The sequence below is a fragment of the Carcharhinus amblyrhynchos genome, chromosome 1, assembly GCF_965287045.1.
Source record: "Carcharhinus amblyrhynchos chromosome 1, sCarAmb.v2.hapA, whole genome shotgun sequence".
NCBI lineage: Eukaryota > Metazoa > Chordata > Chondrichthyes > Carcharhiniformes > Carcharhinidae > Carcharhinus > Carcharhinus amblyrhynchos.
Window position 1 is genome coordinate 120,626,896 of NC_137324.1, and position 20,862 is coordinate 120,647,757.

A 20,862-nucleotide genomic window follows, 5' to 3' on the forward strand; every position below is an offset into this window, starting at 1 on the left:
AATATTTTCCAATTCTGTATTCATGTTTCTTCCTCCAAATGAAGACCACAGAATACCAACACAACCAAAGCTCAGTGCAAAACAATCTATATCCCTAAATCTAAAAAAAAAACCACGGGTCAAAGTAACACTCTTTCTGCTGCTCTTTGCAGTTTGGAAATTTTTTTTTCCACCTCCTTCTCTTTCAAAAGTACACAATGGCACTGGAATATAAATTACCAGCAGCGATTAAATAATAGTTCAAAGCCGATCGCGAGGACTGTGGTGTTTACAAAGTATTTTTTAAGCAGCATGATGAAACATTGCAAGAAGAGACATTAACCTATGGGCTCAAGTATCAGTGAATAGTTCGAACTGGCATGAGGTTGGATTTTGGGCCTGAATAGTGTGTGACCCCATGATTTGCTTTGTTTAGCTATGGCAGCTGCGGTTATCAACAGATGTTTCGGCAATAAATAATTGGTATCATCTCAGAAAAGAGCCGTCTACCTGGGGAGAAGGCATAATACAAAAAACACGGGGTCGCTATTACTGCTGCATTAATCTCTCATATACACAGGTTTCTTGGGGAGTTTACTGCAGGTGTTTCTTCTGTGAGAAAGCCTTCTGATGCAGGCAAACTCTCTAAAGTTATAAAGCTTTTGTGTGGGATAACGAAGGTCAAGCGGAGCTATAAATTCCTGTCTTGAAGGAACAAAAACAGCTTTACTACTTTTATAGACAATCACATCCCCCCCCATCCCTACCAAAATAACACGCACAAAATACTTAACAGAACAGAGTAAAACTTTAAAAAAAGATTTGTCCTCGTGTTCACTAGCAAATTGTCTTTTGACTTAAAGTTAATGAGAAAATAGAGTGAAAATATTTATCTCTGTTGACGGAGAAAGAAAACGACTGTAGATCCATTTTTGCGGGGAGAGGAGGGTTTTTTTATTTACAGATTCTAAGAAAATGTTGAACATCCTTTGTGGAACTAACATATGAAAACTTTGGAGTTGAATTCCCGAGACAGAATGGGTTGTTTTGGTTGTGCTTGTTTAAAAAATGGGGGAGGGAAGAGACAGTTCCTCTTTTATAATGATCCCCACGTCTGTGCCTTTCAGAATGTTTGGAATATTGGCTCATCTCCGTTCATGTGAGAGAGGTCACTTTTACTCATTAGCTTTAGTGAACAGCATGTGTTTGGTTTCATTAAGTGTAATGCGAAAGAGTGAAAATAATTTTACAAAACTAGAAAGACATCCCCCTTACTGAAGCCCTTGAAAGTATTTAAAGATGCATCGTAATCATGTGTGGATTAAGTGAGAAAATATTTTGTTGTCACACGTAAATCTTTTTGAAAAGGACATTTTTTTTGTGCAACAGGTGCATTATTCATACCAACAAATCTGGCAGCTTCTCGCTGATGATATCTTTCAGGTTTGTTTTGTCTTCTGGGCATACTTCTTGTTTGTATTGCCACCTCTCTGGCACAAAGGGCCATTTCATTTCCTTTGCCTGCTCCAGCAGGGTCCTCAGATCAGCAGAGAGTGAAGCTAGGAAGGTTAAAGTTCATGTAAGGAAATCTCAAAGAAATAAAAGACACCTCAATTGCAAACGCTAAGATATGGCATCTGAAGTTGTGAAAGCACGTCCACTTGAGAGTAACTACAAGCTGCTCAGTCCTTACAAAAGAGTCATAATGATGATTTGTCTGTCACTGGGTGCTTCACTATACCATGCCCTGCAGGTAAACAAACTCAATCAGCTCTTAAAAACGTTTTTAAAGGAAGTAAATCCTTTCAATGACACTCTATGCATGAAGAACCATAGCAGGAATGGAATGAGACAAAATGGTCATCAAAACACTTAGTAATGCACACTGTAGCAAAGTGCCTGGGATTTGTTTTAAGCAGAATTGGCCAGGGCCATTTTGTGAACTCTGCATTGCTGACGAATTTACAAAAAAAACTGAAGAATATTTGTCTTTGAAATTCCACAGTGGTTTTCCCAGTCTCCTGCTGGACTTATAGTTGGAGATCGGGTCTGCTCCAGCAGAATTTGAGAGCCTATGTTCTGGAGCACTTGCTTTGGATGTCAGCCAGAATACAGCAAGTATACCTTATTAGTTAAAACATATAAACCAGTGTTTGGACACTTGTTTTTTTTTAACCTTGTGACTAAGTTAATCCACTCATGCAGTGCTCATCAATAACATACACCTACCTACTCATTATAGCTTTACTTTATGCACCAGCCCCTCGTGCTAATGAATAAGGATGGATTAACAAAGCTAAATTCTAGCTGATGCCAAGCTAAGCTTCTTTCTTTTTTCAAACTTTGAGTACTGAATGACTTCTATAGATTTTAAAACATGAACGCAAGGAGGCGGTGGAAAAAAGCCTCAGACTTGATCCCTTCTGTCAGAGGACTGAGTTCAGAGGAGTTCAGTAAGAAACTGAGTTTTTCAGTCATTTAAAGAAAGGATGGAGTGAGGGGACTTAATAGCAGATCATAAATGATGTATATTAAAAGGTATATCTCAAGCAATACTTCAACTACATTATGGCACCAGTGCAAGAAGCTATTAGTTCAAACTTGCAAAAGGCAAATTAACAGAGCATTAGAAACTTCTCTTTCACACAGAAGGGATCATTTTTAACTTTGCGTCAGATATTAAATGGGTGACTGTAAATTGGCAGCCTGTTTCATAGCTTGACTGATCATTTTTCAGTGAGCTATAAAAAGGATTGTCAATTTGTCACATCTCTTCCCCAGCCAATGGTAAAAGTTAAAATTACCCTTAAAGAATGTGCAATGGATGTCTAGGTCTGAATCTGGCATATTATTGCAATTCAACATTTTGGGGAGGAGCAGCAAACATGAGTTGAAACAATATAAAAGTAGGAAGAGATTGGGTGTTAGGCAGTTCATCTTTTCTCAATGAGTGAGGCTCAGGAGTATATTGAGACTGGTGTGATGGATGCTGACTCTTTACATGGTCTTCAATGGGAGCTGGACTGATCTCTGATTAAAACATAGATAGAGACACTTAGGAGAGTCTTTATAGATAGCAATTGGTCTTCGTGATCTCCTGGACTATTTTTGATCATTTAAGGGATGAAGAATTTATCATGTATTTATCCTCGTTCTTCACTTTTTATTTCTCCTGTGAGATTATCTAGCTAAAAATAATTTGAGATGATTTCAGATGCTAGAAATGATCAAAAGGTGTCCAGCAACCAAAGTTAGCTCAGAATGATCCTTTAATAAACTAAAAAGAAGCAAGCAAAATACTTTTAATTAGAACAAAATAACATTATAGGTGTCTAAGTCATATCTGTAATATGTATTTTATGTATCTTCATTCTCAATTACATTTTTTATTAGCATCATTGAAGAAGGGTAGGACAGCTTGTACAGAAAATTGTTGCAGAACTATCACATCCTCCTTAGTAATAGGAGTCTAGAACAAGCTGTCAAAGGTAGTAGTAGAGGCAGATACAATTTTATCTTTTAAAAAGCATTTAGACAGTTACAAGGATAAGATGGCTATAGAGGGATATGGGCCAATGGGCAATTGGAACTAGCTTAGTGGTTAAAAACAAAGGGGTGGCATGGACAAGTTGGGCTGAAGGCCTGTTTCCATACTGTAAACCTCTATGACTCTATGAATGAAAATAGTTCATTTTAGTTTTGAAATCTACCCTCTTTAAAGTTTATTTATTAGTGTTATGAGTAGGCTTACATTAACATAGCAATTAAGTTACTGTGAAAATCCTCTGTTCACCACACTCCAGCACCTATTCGGGTATACTGAGGGAGAATTTAGCGTGGCTAATGCACCTCACCTTCATGTCTTTCCGACTGTGGAAGGAAACTGGAGCACCCAGAGGAAACCCTTAAGGACATGGGGAGAATGTGCAAACTCCACACAGGCAGTGATCCAAGCTGGGAATCAAACCCATGTCCCTGGCACTATGTGGCAGCAGTACTAACCACTGTGCCAAAAGCTTCACTTTTCAAGATAAACATAACTTAAAGGGCAGATTTTGCAAATATTGGGAGAGTATGTTGGGAAAGCATAGAACTGCTGCCCATGATCTTCTGTTCATAAAACTAAAGACAGAAAATCAGGGAATGGGACTGTGATTTTCTCATGTGCTCTCCTACAGGGAACATTCTGAAAATCCGCCTTCTCTTGTTTAATGCAATTTGAAATCTCCCCTCTATGTGATCATAAATTTCACTCGCTCCCTCAAGGGTATTGATACTCTTGTTTGATGCTATCCATTTTTAAATTAAATATCCAAAGTGTTAGAAATATCACAGGCCAAACATCTGAAAAATGGATTACAACCAAAGAGAGAAGTGAACAAAGTTTCCATTTTGCAATCTGTTGCAATAATAAAGCAGCTATTTTGTTTTCTACTGGAGGTTATTGGGGCACCACAATGACCTGAGGAATCAGTTCCAGAGATCCTTATCCTGCTTTTATTTGAACTGTGTACTGGAGACCCATGTCATTAGCGATTATTGGGGTCCTTACATAGCCCTGACTGGAACAAAATTGACTGGAGCCTTAGGAGGATACAACCAAGATAGTGAAGCAAAGGCCTGCCCAGTAGAGAAAGCTGAAGGAGCCCAGTCTAAAGGGCAATAGGATTTCCATGATTCAGGCAGATCTTCATTAAAAACTGTATTCTAATTGTGTGCTGTGATTAACTAACTGCACCTTGGGTCACCAGTGAGATTGATATCAATGTTATGACTATTAAGCATATCAGTGCAGTAGATTTTCTTTACCTGCTGAGAATGCTGAACTCTGTGATTGCATCACCGCCAATCCTTTACTTAAATCATTTTTCCTAATAACGCTCATTCCACCTTTAAATTTTGTGTCCAGCTTCCTGTTAAGTTTTTAAAATTTATTTATCAGTGTCACAAGTAGGCTTACATTAACACTGCAATGAAGTTACTGTGAAAATCCCCTAGTTGCTACACTCTGGCATCTGTTTGGGTACCCTGAGGGAGAATTTAACACGGCCAATTCACCTAACTAGCACCTCTTTTGGACTATGGGAGTAAACCAGAGTACCCGGAGGAAACCCACACAGACATCTTTCACACGGAGGGTGGTGAGTGTCTGGAACAAGCTGCCAGAGGTAGTAGTAGAGGTGGGTACAATTTTATATTTTAAAAACCATTTAGATAGTTACATGGGTACAATGGGTATAGAGGGATATGGGCCAAATGCGGACAATTGGGATTAGCTTAGGGGTTTTAAAAAAAAGGGCAGCATGGACAAGTTGGGCCGGAGGGCCTGTTTCTTTGCTGTAAACCTCCAAAAAATGACTCTATGACTCTCTGACATGGGGAGAACGTGCATACTCCACATGGGCAGTGACCAAAGCTGGTAATCAAACTGGGTCCCTGGTGCTGTGAGGCAGCAGTGCTAACCACTGTGCCACCATAGTAAAGTGTCGATCCAAGGCCAATATCATATGTTAAGTTGGTGGTGCTTAGTTATGTCTTTAAAAATTTAAATATGGTCCGTGAATACAATGCTGTTAATATTTTAGCAGAATAACACTGCTAGCATCACTCCAGTGAAGAAATATGAAATATTATTGGCTGGGATTTTCCACCAGCCCCCACCACCCCCCTGTCAGGTTTTCCCGCTGTAGACTGCCATCGGGATCTTGCAGTTTCACTAAAGACAGCCACATTTTTCATGGCCCGATAGCTCCCGCTGCTGGGGAACTCATTGCAGGGGGTCACGTTGGATGTGGAGATGCCGGTGTTGGACTGGAGTAAACACAGTAAGAAGTCTCACAACACCAGGTTAAAGTCCAACAGGTTTATTTGGTAGTAAATGCCACTAGCTTTCAGAGCGCTGCTCCTTCTTCAAGTGAGTGCTACCTGATGAAGGAGCAGCGCTCCAAAAGCTAGCGGCGTTTACTACCAAATAAACTTGTTGGACTTCAACCTAGTGTTGTGAGACTTCTTATAGGGTGTACATTTGCCAGGACTGGATGATTATTATTTGGAACTGTATCACTAACCAGGTCAGCCAGAATTTGTCCACACTGTGCCAGGATTAAAGTCATCACAGTTGTTAGCGAGTGAAATGGAAAGCAAAAAGCAAGCAGGAATGAATCTGACCCATTTGAGCTGGCCCATTCCCAATGCAGTACCTGGTAAACTTATCCACTGTGATAATGAGTTTCCTGATGTTTTTTACGCTCTTCATACTTTTCTCACAGACACATTTTAGTAGAGTTAAGCACAAATTTTCTAAGTGCTGAGGTGATTGAAAGTATGTGCAGTTTACAAAGAATGCACATAACTGCTCGTTGACCCTACAAGGTGAGCATAATTGAAGCACTAGGAGCTACTTGGAAGGGAATTGAAACAAGTGGCCTATTACTGCTGCCTTGGATTGTTTGCATGCCTTTCTGTTCAAACGTGTGCGAATGACTGATTCATAACGAATTCATATTTCACACTTTGAGCTTTTATTTTGAGCTTGCTTCATTCAGCAAGTGTATATAAACTAGGAGTCCTTTCTGTGAACAGTAATTCTGGACATAACCATCTTTAAAATCTACCTTAAGTTTCAAGTGGAATAGACAGGACAGGGAGCAAAAGCTGGTAAGGGTACTTGCGGTGGGTTTTCTGCACATTAAAACACTTCACCTGATGGTCTCTGCAGTCAAAGTTACTCTTAGGAAGGGACACCATGAATGACTTCAAGCCTGCTGACAAATGTAATACCTTAGAGTCTTCTCTTGTGGTGTATGCAGCATCATCAACAGGGCAGCCTGTGCCTGGTAATGGTGATTTATGAATGAATGTTGATGAACGTGTATGGCAGATTGCTTGCTGCTATTTGTTCAATTATTTTGCTGTACCATTGTGTCCGTGTGCAAAGTAGAAGTGTTTGTGGAGTGGTTCGATGAATGGTGTTCTCAAACCCTCGTTCATGAAGTCATTTTAACAGGAAGGTTTGAGAAGGTTCGCTTTTCTTGTCGGGTGGTTAAGCTTGCATGAATGCATTGAAATGTGAATATTTATTAAAAAGAGGCCCGCATATGTTGCAAATGTGAAATGTTGAAAGTTTACAAAGTAGTTCAGACACATGCAGGCATAAATAGGCTGGCAACACCAGTCTCAAAAAGGGTAATGCCTTTTAAAACCAGGATTTACCATCGTCTACTGAGAACGCATGTGCAGCAGGAGTTTACCCACTGTTCGGTCACAGCAACCATTCACCCCTTGTGTTTATTGGAGCTTAAAATGAGAACTGACAGCAATTCACTGTGACAAAGTGTGCTTCCTCCCCTACTCAAGGCCAAATCCTATTCATGTGCTGTAAATCCAGTTATTTCCCAACACTCATCTGTCAAAAGAAAAATGAAGCAGAAGTGAGAGAGCATCGTGTCTCCGTGCAGCATGGGCCGTGCTGGTAGGTCCTGCATGGACACTGCTGCTGTCCCTTTGCTAGACTGCTTTAAAACTCTCACCTTCGCACTGCCGATACTCTGTCTTGTCCTCTTCTGACGGTTCTGATGGGGGTGCATCGAGGGTCCGCTTGCACTCCTGTAGGAGTGCTACCACCTCTTGGTTATTCATGACCACTCGTTCGACTATGAATTGAACTTCCCTGGGTGTGGAATGATCAATTACCTATGGGAAGACACAAAAGCCAAATAAAAGATCCTTCAGGCGAACTACCTGGTGAACAAAGGGGTGAAATGATTAACTAAACCGTCATCAATTATCTCAAGACTCAAGCAGGGCGAGATAATGCTCGAGTTACATCAAAATACACGACAGCCTCCGCGGACATTATCCGTCAGCTTCAGAGTTTCTGACTAGGTTTGATGCTGGGACATTAGCAGCTGCAACACTTTTTTCTCACATACATATACACACATTGCACCCACTTCCCAGCACCCACACTACTGCTTTCTTTTTAGATGTATTCATTGATTGCCTCCCCAGGCCACAGTATACATCCATCAAAACAGGGCTGCTTGTATGAGTCTAATACACAGTCCTTCAAATAGAGGCCATGTTGCTTGTCTCCACTGCTGACGCCCTGAAATCTGGCCCAATTTACATTATGGGACAGGTTCCTGCATTCCACCAGCAACAGTGAAACAAGGGAGCACGTGCCGTGTTGTTTAAAGATATCAGTTGCGATTTGATTTTAATGCCTGTGCATCTTCTTAAATTACTGCAATGGTCTGTACAGGAAATATGGGATTGGGGAGGGGCAGTGAAACATAGAATGACACATCACAGAAAGAGGCCATTTGGCCCATCATGCTTGTGAACCTAAGAACAAGTACAAAGCTAACCATCTCTGGTTGGGCTTAAACCGCCAAGTTTGCAGCTAACAGCGGTAGCCTGCTCTGGGTTTGCAGTCAGAGGAGACATTAGTACTGTGTACCTCAGCTACAGCAGAGTTAATCTATTTGCATTTCAGCTCTTGCAGGAAAATCAGGGTTGATACGCATCTTTATTCTTTCATGGGATGTGGGCATCATGGGTAAAGCCTGCATTTGTTGCTCATCCCGAATTGTCCTTGAGCGGGACAGTTCAGAGGACCGTTAAAAGTCAATGGTCTGGAGTCACATTTCAGCCAAACCAGGTAAGAAAGGCAGATTGCCACCCCTTAAGAACATTAAGTGAACCAGGTGGGTTTTTATGGCAATCGATGATGGTGTCAAGGTTACCATTGCTGAGACTAGCATGGTTAAAAGTAAAGCTTATTTATTAGTCACAAATAGGCTTATATTAACACTGCAATGAAGTTACTGTGAAACTCCCCTAGTCACCACATTACAATGCCTGTTCAGATACACTGAAGGAGAACGTAGCATGGCCAATTCACCTAACCTGCACATCTTTGGACTGTGGGAGGAAACTGGACCACTCTGAGGAAGCCCATGCAGATACAGGGAGAATGTGCAAACTCCAAACAGACCCAAGCCGGAATGGAACCCAGGTTCCTCATGCTGTGAGGCAGCAGTGCTAACCCCTGTGCCACCGAGCTGCCCATGATGGCACTGTGGTTAGCACTGTTGCCTCATAGTGCCAGGGACTCGGGTTCAATTTTAGCCTTGGGTGGCTGTCTGTGTGGAATTTGCACATTCTCCTCGTGTCTGCATGGGTTTTCTCTCAGTGCTCCAGTTTCCTCCGACAGTCCAAATAGTTAGGTTGATTGGCCATGCTAACTTGCCTGTTAATGTCCTAAAATATATAAATTACGAGGATTAGCGGGGTAGATACATGGGGTTACAGGGTAAGTCTGGATAACAGCTGCTGCAGGATTACAGTGATGAAATGTCAATTAAGTATTGATTTTAACTGTTGCTTGCCTCCCCAACTCTGAACAGAAACAGCTAAGTCAGATATTCTGATTATATCATAAAATAGACACAAAGCATTGTGAATTCCAATGGGCAATATGGCTTCTTATTGGTAACCAAGGTGTTTCTGTAAGAGAAATTGTGATCCAGTTGGAGGGCTGGTGTACTCCTTAATTCCGGAAAGATTGATGGCAGTAAAAGTGCAAGTGAAATCTGATTGGAATTGGCTATTGTCAAATTCAGACGACATGGAAAACAATTATCAGCAGTCAAGAGATTTTTAGACTCTGGCTGAAGGGTTGGGGCTGAGGAAGTGGTGGATGAAACATTCCCATTCTGCTCTGGCTTTGGACAAGAGCAACATATCTGAAATGAGATTTCCCTCTCCAGGTTCAGGAATATTGTAGAGTCGCACAGTGCTTAGCACTGTTGCCTCACAATGCCAGCGACCCAGGTTCAATTCCCAGCTTGGGTCACTGTGCGGAGTCTGCTTGTTCTCCCTGTGTCTGCATGGGTTCCCTCCGGGTGCTCCGGTTTCCTCCCACAGTCTGACAGATGTGCAGGTTAGGTGCTTTGGCCATGTTAAATTCTTCCTCAGTGTACCCGAACAGTCGCTGGAGTGTGGCGACTAAGGAATTTTCCCAGAAACTTCATTGCAGTGTTAATGTATGCTCACTAATGACACTAATAAATAAGTGCTGGCAAAAAAGGGCAGGAATGTCCAAGTCCCAAGCCCTGAAGATGGACAAGGTGGCTAAGATAAGTAAAGAAAGTATAAGGCTACCAATTGGTGTCCTTATATAAATTATTTAAGCATCACATGTAATGAACTGGTAAATCCAGTTACAATTCACTGCACAGTGCACGCAAGGACTAAGTCCCGATAATTCCATCTATATGCTGCCAAATCAATCCCAGTACTGGTAGAAGAGACCACCTCAATACAAAAAGAACTTGCATTTATATATTGCTACATGTCCTGGGGTATCTCAAAGTGCCCCACAACCAAAGGGCTGCAATTTACACAGAGGCGGTTGTCACACCCAGTGGCTGGAATGTCAAGGAACAGCCTGCCTCCACTCGCCCAGGAAGACACCATGCAATTTTGTGTGGCTCAGGCTGTTATTTGCATAAGAAAGATGGCTGACAGCTCTCGAGTCCCAACATGACCACTGAAAGCAGTGGTTTCTGCTGGAATTGCAGTCAGTCCCTGAACAGAAGCCTTGCTGAAGGCAGTCCTGGAAAGTAAATGGAACAGCCAGATTTTTAATTAGTGGTCTTGCAGCATGATGTGGATCCTTCCCCCAATCTACCACTTAACTGATCATTTAAGAGCCCGACTAGGTTCTAAATGCAGGTGGGTCACCCAATACCTACCCTACTGCTGGTAAATTACCAACAGATGTGGTTACAAAACAGGAACCTCTGGCAATGCTTGACTCTCTCAGTTTTAGACTATAGTGTCAGCTTGGGTTCTGTTTCAACAGCCACTGGTCCATTTCTTGTCTGAATTGGCAGGAAGCAAATCAAGTGGGCGTGTAAACAGACATTGTTGATAGCGCTACAAAGTAACACTTTATTCAGCAATAGCCTGCTCAGAGATGCAAAGTTTGGGTTCTGCAAGGGCCACTTAGCTCCTGAACAAAGAACAAAGAACAACACAGCACAGGAAACAGGCCCTTCGGCCCTCCAAGCCCACGCCGCCCATTTTAACATTCAGTGAGTGCCTCATTCCAATCCTTCTTTTACCTACGACTTTTGTCTACATCTCAGGGACTCCACAATAAAGGGGTACAAATTTAAAGAACTATATGTGCGCCAGATTAAGGGAGATCCAATTTAGGGACAATTTATTAATACTGATCAGCCTATAAGCATGTTTTTGGGATGTGGGAGGAAAACGGAGCACCCGGAGAAAACCCACACAAGCACAGGGAGAATGTGCAAACTCCCACAGACACCGACCCAAGTCAGAGGTCCGACCTAGGTCCCTGTAACTGCACAGCAAACAGTGATAGTCACTGAGCTGTCGTGTTGCCCATCAATTGGTCCAGTTTAAGCGTACACTAACGACATGAAGCACTAGGCAACTCTTGAAGCAATGTCCAAGAGCAGCCCTCACATGACCCACCGCGTGTATGCCCCTTGTTGGCCAACAAGGCGGACTGAATCGCCTGTGGATGTAATAAAGAGACATCAATAAACATACAACAGCCTACACAGATATTCACGGAAGATCCCCAGTAGCTCCAACGCAAGAGACAGGTGAGCCATAAAATATTCTGGACGGCCCATAGGAATGTCCTGAGGCTCTTGATCCTTAACTAGAACATTCTTTTGTATCCCTCCATCTCTAGTCTGCTCATGTACCTATCTAGGTGAGCCTTAAACAACTCGAGCATGTCTGCCTCCACCACCCTACTTGGCAGTGCATTCCAGGCCCCCACAACCCTCTGTGTGAAAAACCTCCCTCTAACATCTGAATTATACCTTGCCCCCCTCACCTTAAGCCTGTGGCCCCTCGTGATTTTTGTATCCAACCTGGGAAGAAGCTTCCCACTGTTCACTCTATCTATACCCTTCATAATCTTATACATCTCTATTAGGTCTCCCCTCATTCTCTGTCTTCCCAGGGAGAACAACCCCAATTTGCCCAATCTCTCCTCATAGCTAACTCATTATAGCATTACTCCAAACATGGACAAAAGAGCTGCAAGTGCAGCTGCAAGGCTGCATTGAAGGCAACATTTGACCAAGTATGGCATCAAGATGCCTGGGCAAAACTGGAGCGATGAGAATCAGGGGGAAATCTCCACACTGATGGAATCATACTGAGCACAAACCAAGAAGGCTGTGATCATTGGAGGTCAATTATCCTACTCCCAGAACTAATTGCAGGAGCTTTTTAGGGTAGTTCGTTAGGCCAGACTATCTTCAGCTCAATGACCTTCCTTCCATCATAAGATCAGAAGTGGGGATCTTTGCTGATGATTGCACAATGTTCAGCACTATTCACAGCTCCTCAGATGCAGAAGCAGTCCATGTCCACACACAGCAAGACCTGGATAATATTCAGGCTGACAAGTCATAGTCACGGAGTCACAGAGTTTTACAACATGGGAAGAGACCCTTCGGCCCATCATGTCTGTGCCAGCTATCAAGCACCTATCTATTCTAATCCCATTTTCAAGCACCTGGCCTGTAGCTTTGTATGTGGCATTTCAAGTGCCTCATCTAAATATTTCTTAGATGTTGTGAGGGTTCCTGTCTCTACCACTGTTTCAGGCAGTGAGTTCCAGATTCCTTCCACCCTTTGGGTGAAAACGTTTTCTCTCACATCTCCCCATAAATCTCCTGTCCCTTAACTTAAATCAATGTCCCCAGTTATTGATCCCTCTAATAAGGGGAAATGTTCCTTCCTATCCACCATATCTATGTCCCTCATAATTTTATACACTTACATCAGGTTTTCCCCTCAGCCTTCTCTGTCCAAGGAAAACAAGCCCAACCTATCCAGTCCTTCTTAATCAGTGAAACACTCCAGCCTGGGCAACATCCTGGTGAATTCCCTCTGCACCTTACCTAGTGCAATCACATCCTTCCTATAGTGCGGTGACCAGAACTGCACATAGTACTCCAGCATTTTATACAGCTTCATCATATCCTCCCAGCTCTTATATTCAATGCCTTGGTTGATAAAGGCAAGTATCCCATTTGCTTTGTCAACCAGTTATCTATCTCTCTTGCTGTCTACAGCATGGACATGCAAACCAAGGCTCCTCAGATCCTTTGTATTTCCTAGGGTCCAACCATTCATTGCATATTTCCTGGCCTTGTTATTCTTTCCAAAATGCATTACCTCACACTTTTCAGGGTTAAATTATATTTGCCACTGTTCTGTCCATTTAACGAGCCCATCTACATCATCCTAAAATCTAAGGCTTTGTTCCTCACTATTCACCACACCATCAATTTTTGTGTAATTTGCGAACTTATTTATGATTATCTCCTACATTCAAATCCAGATCATTAATGTACACTACAAATTGCAAGGGACCCAGCACTAACCCTGCAGAACAGCACTGGGACAGGCTTTCAGTCACAATAACTTTTGACCATCACCCTCTGTCTCCTGCCACGAAGCCAACTTTGGAACCAGTTTGCCAAATTGTCCTGGATCCCATGAGCTCTTACTTTCTTCATCAGCCTCCCATGTGGGACCTTGTCAAAAGCCTTACTGAAGTCCACATAGATGACATCAACTGCACTACCCTCATCTATACAAACCTCTTCGAAAACATCAATCAAAATTGAAAGACAGGATCTGCCTTTGATAAAACCATGCTGACTATCCTTGATTAATCCTCGTCTCCCCAAGCAAAGATTTATTCTGTCCCTCAGAACTTTTTCCAATAGTTTCCCTACTACTGAAGCTAGGCATGTGATTTCCTGGTTTTTCCCTACTTCCCTTCTTGAATAATGGTACCATATTAACTGTCCTCTAGTCCTCTGGCACCTCTTCTGTGGCCAAAGAAGATTCAAAAATTATTTTCAGAGCCACTGCAATCTCTTCCCTTGCTTCCCACAGCAGCCTGGGATACATCTCATCTGAGCCTTGGGAATTATCCTTTTTTAGGCCCGTTAATACCTCCTCTCTCTCAATGTAAAGTTGTTCAAGTAAATCACAATGCGTCTGCCCGATTGCTATATCTACATCATGAATACATGTAAAAAAGAACTCATTTAAAACCTCATCTATATCTTCTGGCTCCACATGCATAATGCCATGTTGATCTCTAATGAGCCCCACTCTTTCCCTGATTATCCTCCTGCCCTTAATAAACATCTTTGGATTTTCCTTTATTTTACCTGCCAATGTTTTTTTATGCCCTTCTTTGTTTTTCTAATTTCTTTTTTAAATACCCTCCCCCCAGTACAGAACCTTTATTTCCGGTCCATCTTTGTCCCTTTCCATAACTACCTTAAGTCTTACTGAATTAAATTCACTGTCACCAAAATGTTCCCCAGTGAAACTTCTACCATTTGCTCAGCTTCATTCCCAAAACATAGATCCTGCACCTCCCCTGCTGGCCCCCAGTAAGATTTTCTATGTATTGGCATTAAAAGTTCTCCTGGATGTATTTTAATAATTCTGCCTCCTCTAAGCCTTTCACACATTGACTATCCCAGTTAATGTTGGGGAAGTTGAAATCTCCTACAATTACTCAATTATTCTTACAATTCTCAAAGATTTGTCTACATATCTGGACCTCAATCACCTCTGACTGTTTGGGGGCCTATAGTACACTCCTAACAATTTAATTGCCCCTTTTTCTCTTTCTAAGTTCTACCCGTATAGCCTAATTTGAGGAACCTTCCAAGGTATCATCCCTGCTTACTGCAGTAATTGACCCTTTGATAAATTTTGCAACACCTCCCTCTGCCCCCACCTTATTCCCTGCAATAACGAGCTGCCAGTCCTATCCCTCCCTCAATCATGTCTCTGTGATAGCGATATCATCTTCCCACCTTCAACATCTTCAATTTATCTCGCAAGACTCCTTGCATTAAAATAAATACCATCCAGCCTTTCCATGCTATTCCCTTGTGCCTTAACTTGTCTATAATCATTCTGCCTTCCAGACTGACTAGTTTTTTCTTCCACATTTGGCTGTGTATCACTTCTACTCTACCTCCACATCATATCCTATCCCCCCGCCAAATTCGATTAAACATCCCCTACCAGCAGCAGCAAAACTCCCTGTAAAGATGTTAGTCCCATTCCGGTTGTATGGGTCCCACCTTCCTCTGAAATAGACCCAGTTATCCAGAAATCTAAGCTCTCCCTCCTACACCATCTCTTCAGCTACACATTGATCTGCTCTATCCTCCTATACTCACTGGAACATGGCACTGGGAGTAATCCATAGATTACAAACTTTGAGGTTTAGCTTTTCAGTCTGCTACCTAGCTCCTTAAATTCCTGTTGCAGGATTTCATTCCTGTTTCTACCTATGTCATTGGTATCAATGTGAACCAACTTGTCTCTTTGCCCTCCTCCTTCAGAATGACCTGCAGCTGATCAGTGACATACATCCCTGACCCTGGCACCAGGGAGAGAACACACCATGCTGGAGTCATGCCTGCAGCCAAAGAAATACTGACTCACCCCTCACTATTGAGTCTCCTATACTATTTCTCTTCCACTCCTATTGCTCCACCCACTTGTGCAGCTGAGCTACCCGCAGTGCCATGAACTTGATCTGACTGTGCTCCCCAGACGAAACGTCACATTCACCATTTTCCAAAACAGAAAGACGGTTCTTGATTGTGATCAACTCACAGAAGCCAAACCCATATCCTCTACCACTTAGAAGGACAAGGGCAGCAGATATCTGGGAACAGCATCACCTGCAAGTCCCTTCCAAGCCAAACACTGTCCTGACTTGGAAATATGTTGCTGTTTCTTCACTTGTCAAAATCCTGGAACTCCCTCCCTAACAGCACTGTGTGTGCACCAACACCACATGGACTGCAGTGGTTAAAAGGAAGGAGGCTCACCACCACCTTATCAAGGGCAACTTCAGGATAGGCAATAAATACTGGCCTAGCCAATGATGTCGACATTCCATGAATGAATAAATAAAACAAAAAGGCACACTTGTTTGCCCAAAACAGGAGGAGGCTGTTTACATACACAAATAAAGATCAGAGGTAGATTATAATTCTCAGGTACAACAGGTGAACTTGTTCCAAACATTTGTACCGAACGAAGAGCAGCTTAACCGGAGGTTTGTAAAGAGTCAGTTGGAGAATGATCCAAAAAGACTCAACCTTAAATTTTCTGCTCATTGTGCGTGCATAATGGGTGGCCCTGAAAGTAGCTGCAATTTCCACTTCCTAGCTGTAATTGAAACTAAAACACAATTTCAGACTGGTTGGCCAATTAAGGGGCAGTCAATGTGAATGCAACAGGTCACTGGCGTGCCCTTCCAGCAGAGTGTGGCAGGCATCGGATCCAATGAGATTCCGGCAGGGAATTTAAAGTTGGCACTAGTTAATTGGCTCAGATAGTAGTGCACAGTAGAGAAGGGGCGGCCCACTCGTATGAGGAGCTGGCAGAGGCAGAGAGTGCCTGAGGTGCCAGCAGAGGACTGCTGGACATCAGGAGCATGCCATCTGAAGCAGATGACCAGCTTTTGGAGTTCATCAGCCAACAGATGCTGGTTGTCCAGTGTGACTCACCCTAGTCTCTCTGCCTGTCCATTAGCAGTGAGCAGGGAAGTCCAAATCCACCTCATGCTGGCAGATGAGCTGCCTGTTGACTCTGTGGGCACCTCCCACAGCACTCCAGATGAGGGCAGAAGATCCTGTGCCCCTTTGCCAGTGGCTGTGGTATCCTCTGAGGCTGTAATGACTGAGCAGTGCCCAGCCATGTTGCTAGATGCACCTGCCCAAAGGAAACCTGCTCAGGTCCTACCATCCAGAAGATAACCATCAAGGTCACCAGAGCCAGCATGACAGCAGAGTGAGCAATCTGTCTCCAACGCCGATGCCAGTGAGGGGGTGAGGGGCACCAAAGGCTAGCACACACAAAAGGACTTTATGAGAACAAGACAGTGTTTTTACAGGTGACGTTTGTTCATTTTATCAGTGTAATGTATCTCTAGTAAAAATCTAAATTGACATTTTGTTTAAAAGCCGTAAGTGTCCTTCCTGTTTTCCATAGGTGCAGCTATTTTCAGTGCGTTATGATAGACAGCAGGGCAGCAAACTTTATTACTGGGGTCAGAGTAATGTGTTGTCACAAATGTGTGTGAAGGAGGTGGTGTCCTTGAACAGTGATGGAAGCCAAGTTTTGGTGCTCCAGCTAAAGAAGCATTAAATCAAAGCCTCCCTGATATCCCAGCCTCCCTGAAGGTTCATCATGTCCACCTCCTCACCCTTACTCTCTGCCTGCCAACAGTCCTCATCAGATCCATCTGTGGGGTCTTCCTCTGAGACTTGTGGAACTGCCTCAGTATCCTCATCCTTGAGTGGGTATCCCTTGCCAGTAGCAGGTTGTGCAGACACAGCAGACCACAACAATAAACAACACTCATCTGGAGGTAATTGCAGACCCCCCTGGAATGGTCCTGACAGTGGAACCTTATCCTCAGTAGCCTGACTTTGTGCTCAACCACTGCCCTTCCAAAGGCCAATACTGATTGTACTGCTCCCTCCTTTGTCCCAGGGTGGGTGAGTGGCATCAAGAGCCAACTTTTCAATGAAACCCTTTGTCACCCAGCAACCAGCCATCCAAGCTCCATGAACACTCTTGGCACATGGAGTATCACAGCATGTATGTATCATGGGAGCTGCCAGGATACCTTACACAGATGCCCTGTAATGCCATCATATCTGAACATTCATGGAATGATAACCCTTTCTATTCACAAAGGCACCTGGCTGACCTATTGGAGTCTTGATAGCCACATGAGTGCAGTCAATGGCACCTTGGAAGCCAGCAATAGCTGCAAAGCATCTCTCTCCTCAGCCTGGCTGGCTTGGTCCATCCAGTAATTAATTAATATGCAGACCCTTCTGAACAGAATGTCAGTTATGGACAGCTGATTGGGACACTCCACGCAGATCCCCCACAAAATCATCTGGATTCATAAAAATTGAGAGCAACTGTGGCCTTCAGAGCCATTAACATTGGGTGCAATCATGTGACATAATGATGCACCTAGAGAAGTGGTGTCTCCTGCGGCACAGGACCTCGGACATGTCGAGGTAGCTAGATCACTGCCTGAACAGCTGACAGCAGGAATGTTATGGTTTCTAAGATGCCATCTGCCTTGCTCTCCCTGCTGGCTCTGCACCCTGCGTCTATACCTCCTCTCCCATAGGTCTCTCCCTGTGCGGCTTCCTCTCCCCTCTGCCCTCTCTTCCTCTGCAGAGGAAGTGTCCCCAGTGGAATACACAATCCCCACCTGCTGAGATTCAGATGGCACTGCCTCATGCACTGAAGGCTAGAATGGGCAAAAATGCCACAGCAGAGTTGATGGAATGAAAGGGATCTCAGAACAAGACAAACAAAGCAAATACAAAGAAAAAAGAAGAAAAGGTCTGAAATCTCATGATGAAAGCAATGGCAAGAGATGAACTCCAAAACTTCAGGCAGCTAATGTTCCTTTTATCCTGCCCTTGGATGAGAAAAGTGAAGAAAATAGATTGCCACCTGCTTGTGTTGCCCATGCACCAATCTAAAAGTCACATGGGCAACCTAAAATTCCAGTCAATTGCCCTTTTAATTGCTTTAACTGGCTGATTAATTGTTGGTGGACACTCGATTTTGGGTCGTGCATGCGGCTGCTAAAACAACATAAAAGTCTGGCCTTCGAGCTGTTTTGAGAGGGTTTTTATGAGGCCAAAGGGAAAAGGAATGTCCTTCCATGGCCTACAAAACCACTGCATCATCGCGTTGCCTACTGAATGGGGTGTCACAAGGGTATTTTCTCCTTAACTACTTCGGAATAACACAATGAAGGGAAAACATACATATAGGAAATGACTGAAAAGTAATGCGAAAAGTGGCCTCTGCATACCATGTATAATTAACACTGCAATCTCATTTTATAAAACAGAATACTTACTTTCCCCTTAAATGTTTTTTCTCTTCAGCTGAAGCAAGCACACTGTCGTCCAGGTAAGCATGATAGTTAAATTAGCTGGGAAAGAACTGTTCAGGGTCAGTGACTGGTTATCTGTCAATCTCAGAAGAAAACACTTCCAGCTGCTTAAGTAGTTTCCTGAAGCTAACATAAATGTCTGCCGCGACAGCCGAACACTCTGTCAACAGCACTGACACCTGACAACTGGGGAGGTGCTGATGAAGCAAGTGTTATTGTGAGGACCGGATGTGGTAACACTTGCTGGAGCAGCACTGAATACATCCCAGGTCAAGGTGAAGCGTTGCTGCCATCTGCCCCCTTCACCGCTCAAGCATATCTGATTGGAGCAATCACCTCAGCACAGCTCCGCATCCTGCTATCCAACAAGTACAGGTTTGGCAATGGTGATGTCTATATTGAATCCATATGCGCCAGTCTTGAAAACCAGTGAAAGTTAGTCACCAGATCCCCAAAATCTCCAAAATGTAGAGTCATGACATGAGAAAGGTGAAGTGGGACGTGATCCTGTAACTTAAACTATTCACATACTGGTGTCATGAAGGTGTTTCCATCACGGATTTCCAAATTGTGGTAAAATGCAGCTGATTCTAACCCCAATGTAAAGCTGCTCCCGCTATCGTCCAGGAACTTCAGTATGTTAGTAACCAATGGCACAAATGTTCCATTGATGGACGTTTCAAATTGGTTCCCAATATGCCTTCTGGAGAAAGCACTGCTTGGGCGGTGTGTTCCAGCTGGGATCAACAGCTAATGTGCAGTTGAAAACAGCACACCTCGCCTGCCAGCGCAACTCTGAACAATTTCTCAGCTCCCCATCCAGGAATTGAACCCTGGCCTCAGGCAGGTGGGGGGGGGATACTAACCCCTATGCTAACAAGGAACTCAAAATGCAGTGCCAATTAGCCAAGAAAGCCAGCAAGTGGGCTTGTGCCAAAATCTAGAATTGAATCAAGGACTTTTAGATCTTCAGTTTAATGCTGCCCCCAAATGAACTATTTTGGCTTGTACTGCCACCATGGAAAAACCTCCAATTGTAGTTGAAGCCAACATTCAAATCAATTTCATTAGAGTAAAGAAAACCAAGGACCAATATGGATGGGAATCCATGGGGAGAGCACACCTGTGTCCCCTTTTAGTATTTTCACTGGGTGAAACCTCACACTAGACGTGGTACTTAAGAAAATTAGCCTGCTCAAGGACATAACAGTGCATTTTGAAGCATTGGCTCATATAGGTATTTCTGAAGAGAGGTGTAAGTGTTGAAATGAGATTTGTTTACTGGTGTACACCCAATACTTTTTTACTTGACTTATTGATTTTTATTTAGTGCATTTCCAAGAATTTTGGAATATATCACAATTCCACCTTTTAAGCCAAAATTAATTTATCCTGGGTTCAGTTCCTTCAATTAAAAACTTTGCCATAGATATATGTTACCCAATAATCTAGATCTTAGCATATGGTAGCCTGGTGGTTATGGTATTGGTCCAGTAACTCAGAGATCGTGAATTCCAATACCACCATGGCAAATATAAAATTTGCAAGCTGGCATCTGGAAAGTGCCTGTAAAAACTGCTGTATTATTATAAAAACTGAACATAATTGGGAACCTCCCACATCTGCCCAGTTAAGCCTGTATATAAATCCAACCCTATACTAGTGGTTGAACTTTATGGTTGGCATAATGCCCACAATACCTAGCTAAAAAGACAAGATGTGTGAGTGTGTGTGTGTGTGTGAGGTGTGGGGGAGGTGGTGGTGAAGAGGAGAAACTGCCCATGATACTGCTGGCTTCCCTTCAGCAATTTAACACTGGCATTAAT

At 43.1% G+C, this 20,862-nt stretch overlaps 1 protein-coding gene across 2 annotated transcripts in view; it reads right to left on the reverse strand.

The window, feature by feature from the left end:
- The window catches only part of alpk1 (alpha-kinase 1), a 121,900-nt gene that overhangs the window by 59,048 nt on the left and 41,990 nt on the right, over window positions 1-20,862 (reverse strand). Inside the window, exons 2-3 of one of the 2 annotated variants that reach the window (XM_080191789.1) lie at window positions 7,509-7,671; window positions 1,384-1,538 (exon numbers count right to left, since the gene is read on the reverse strand). In XM_080191789.1, coding sequence (XP_080047915.1) covers window positions 1,384-1,538; window positions 7,509-7,617 — 264 coding nt within the window. In that variant the 5' untranslated portion in view covers window positions 7,618-7,671. Of the gene's footprint in view, window positions 1-1,383; window positions 1,539-7,508; window positions 7,672-20,862 lie in introns of those variants that run through there. The other variant, XM_080191790.1, reaches the window with a different exon arrangement.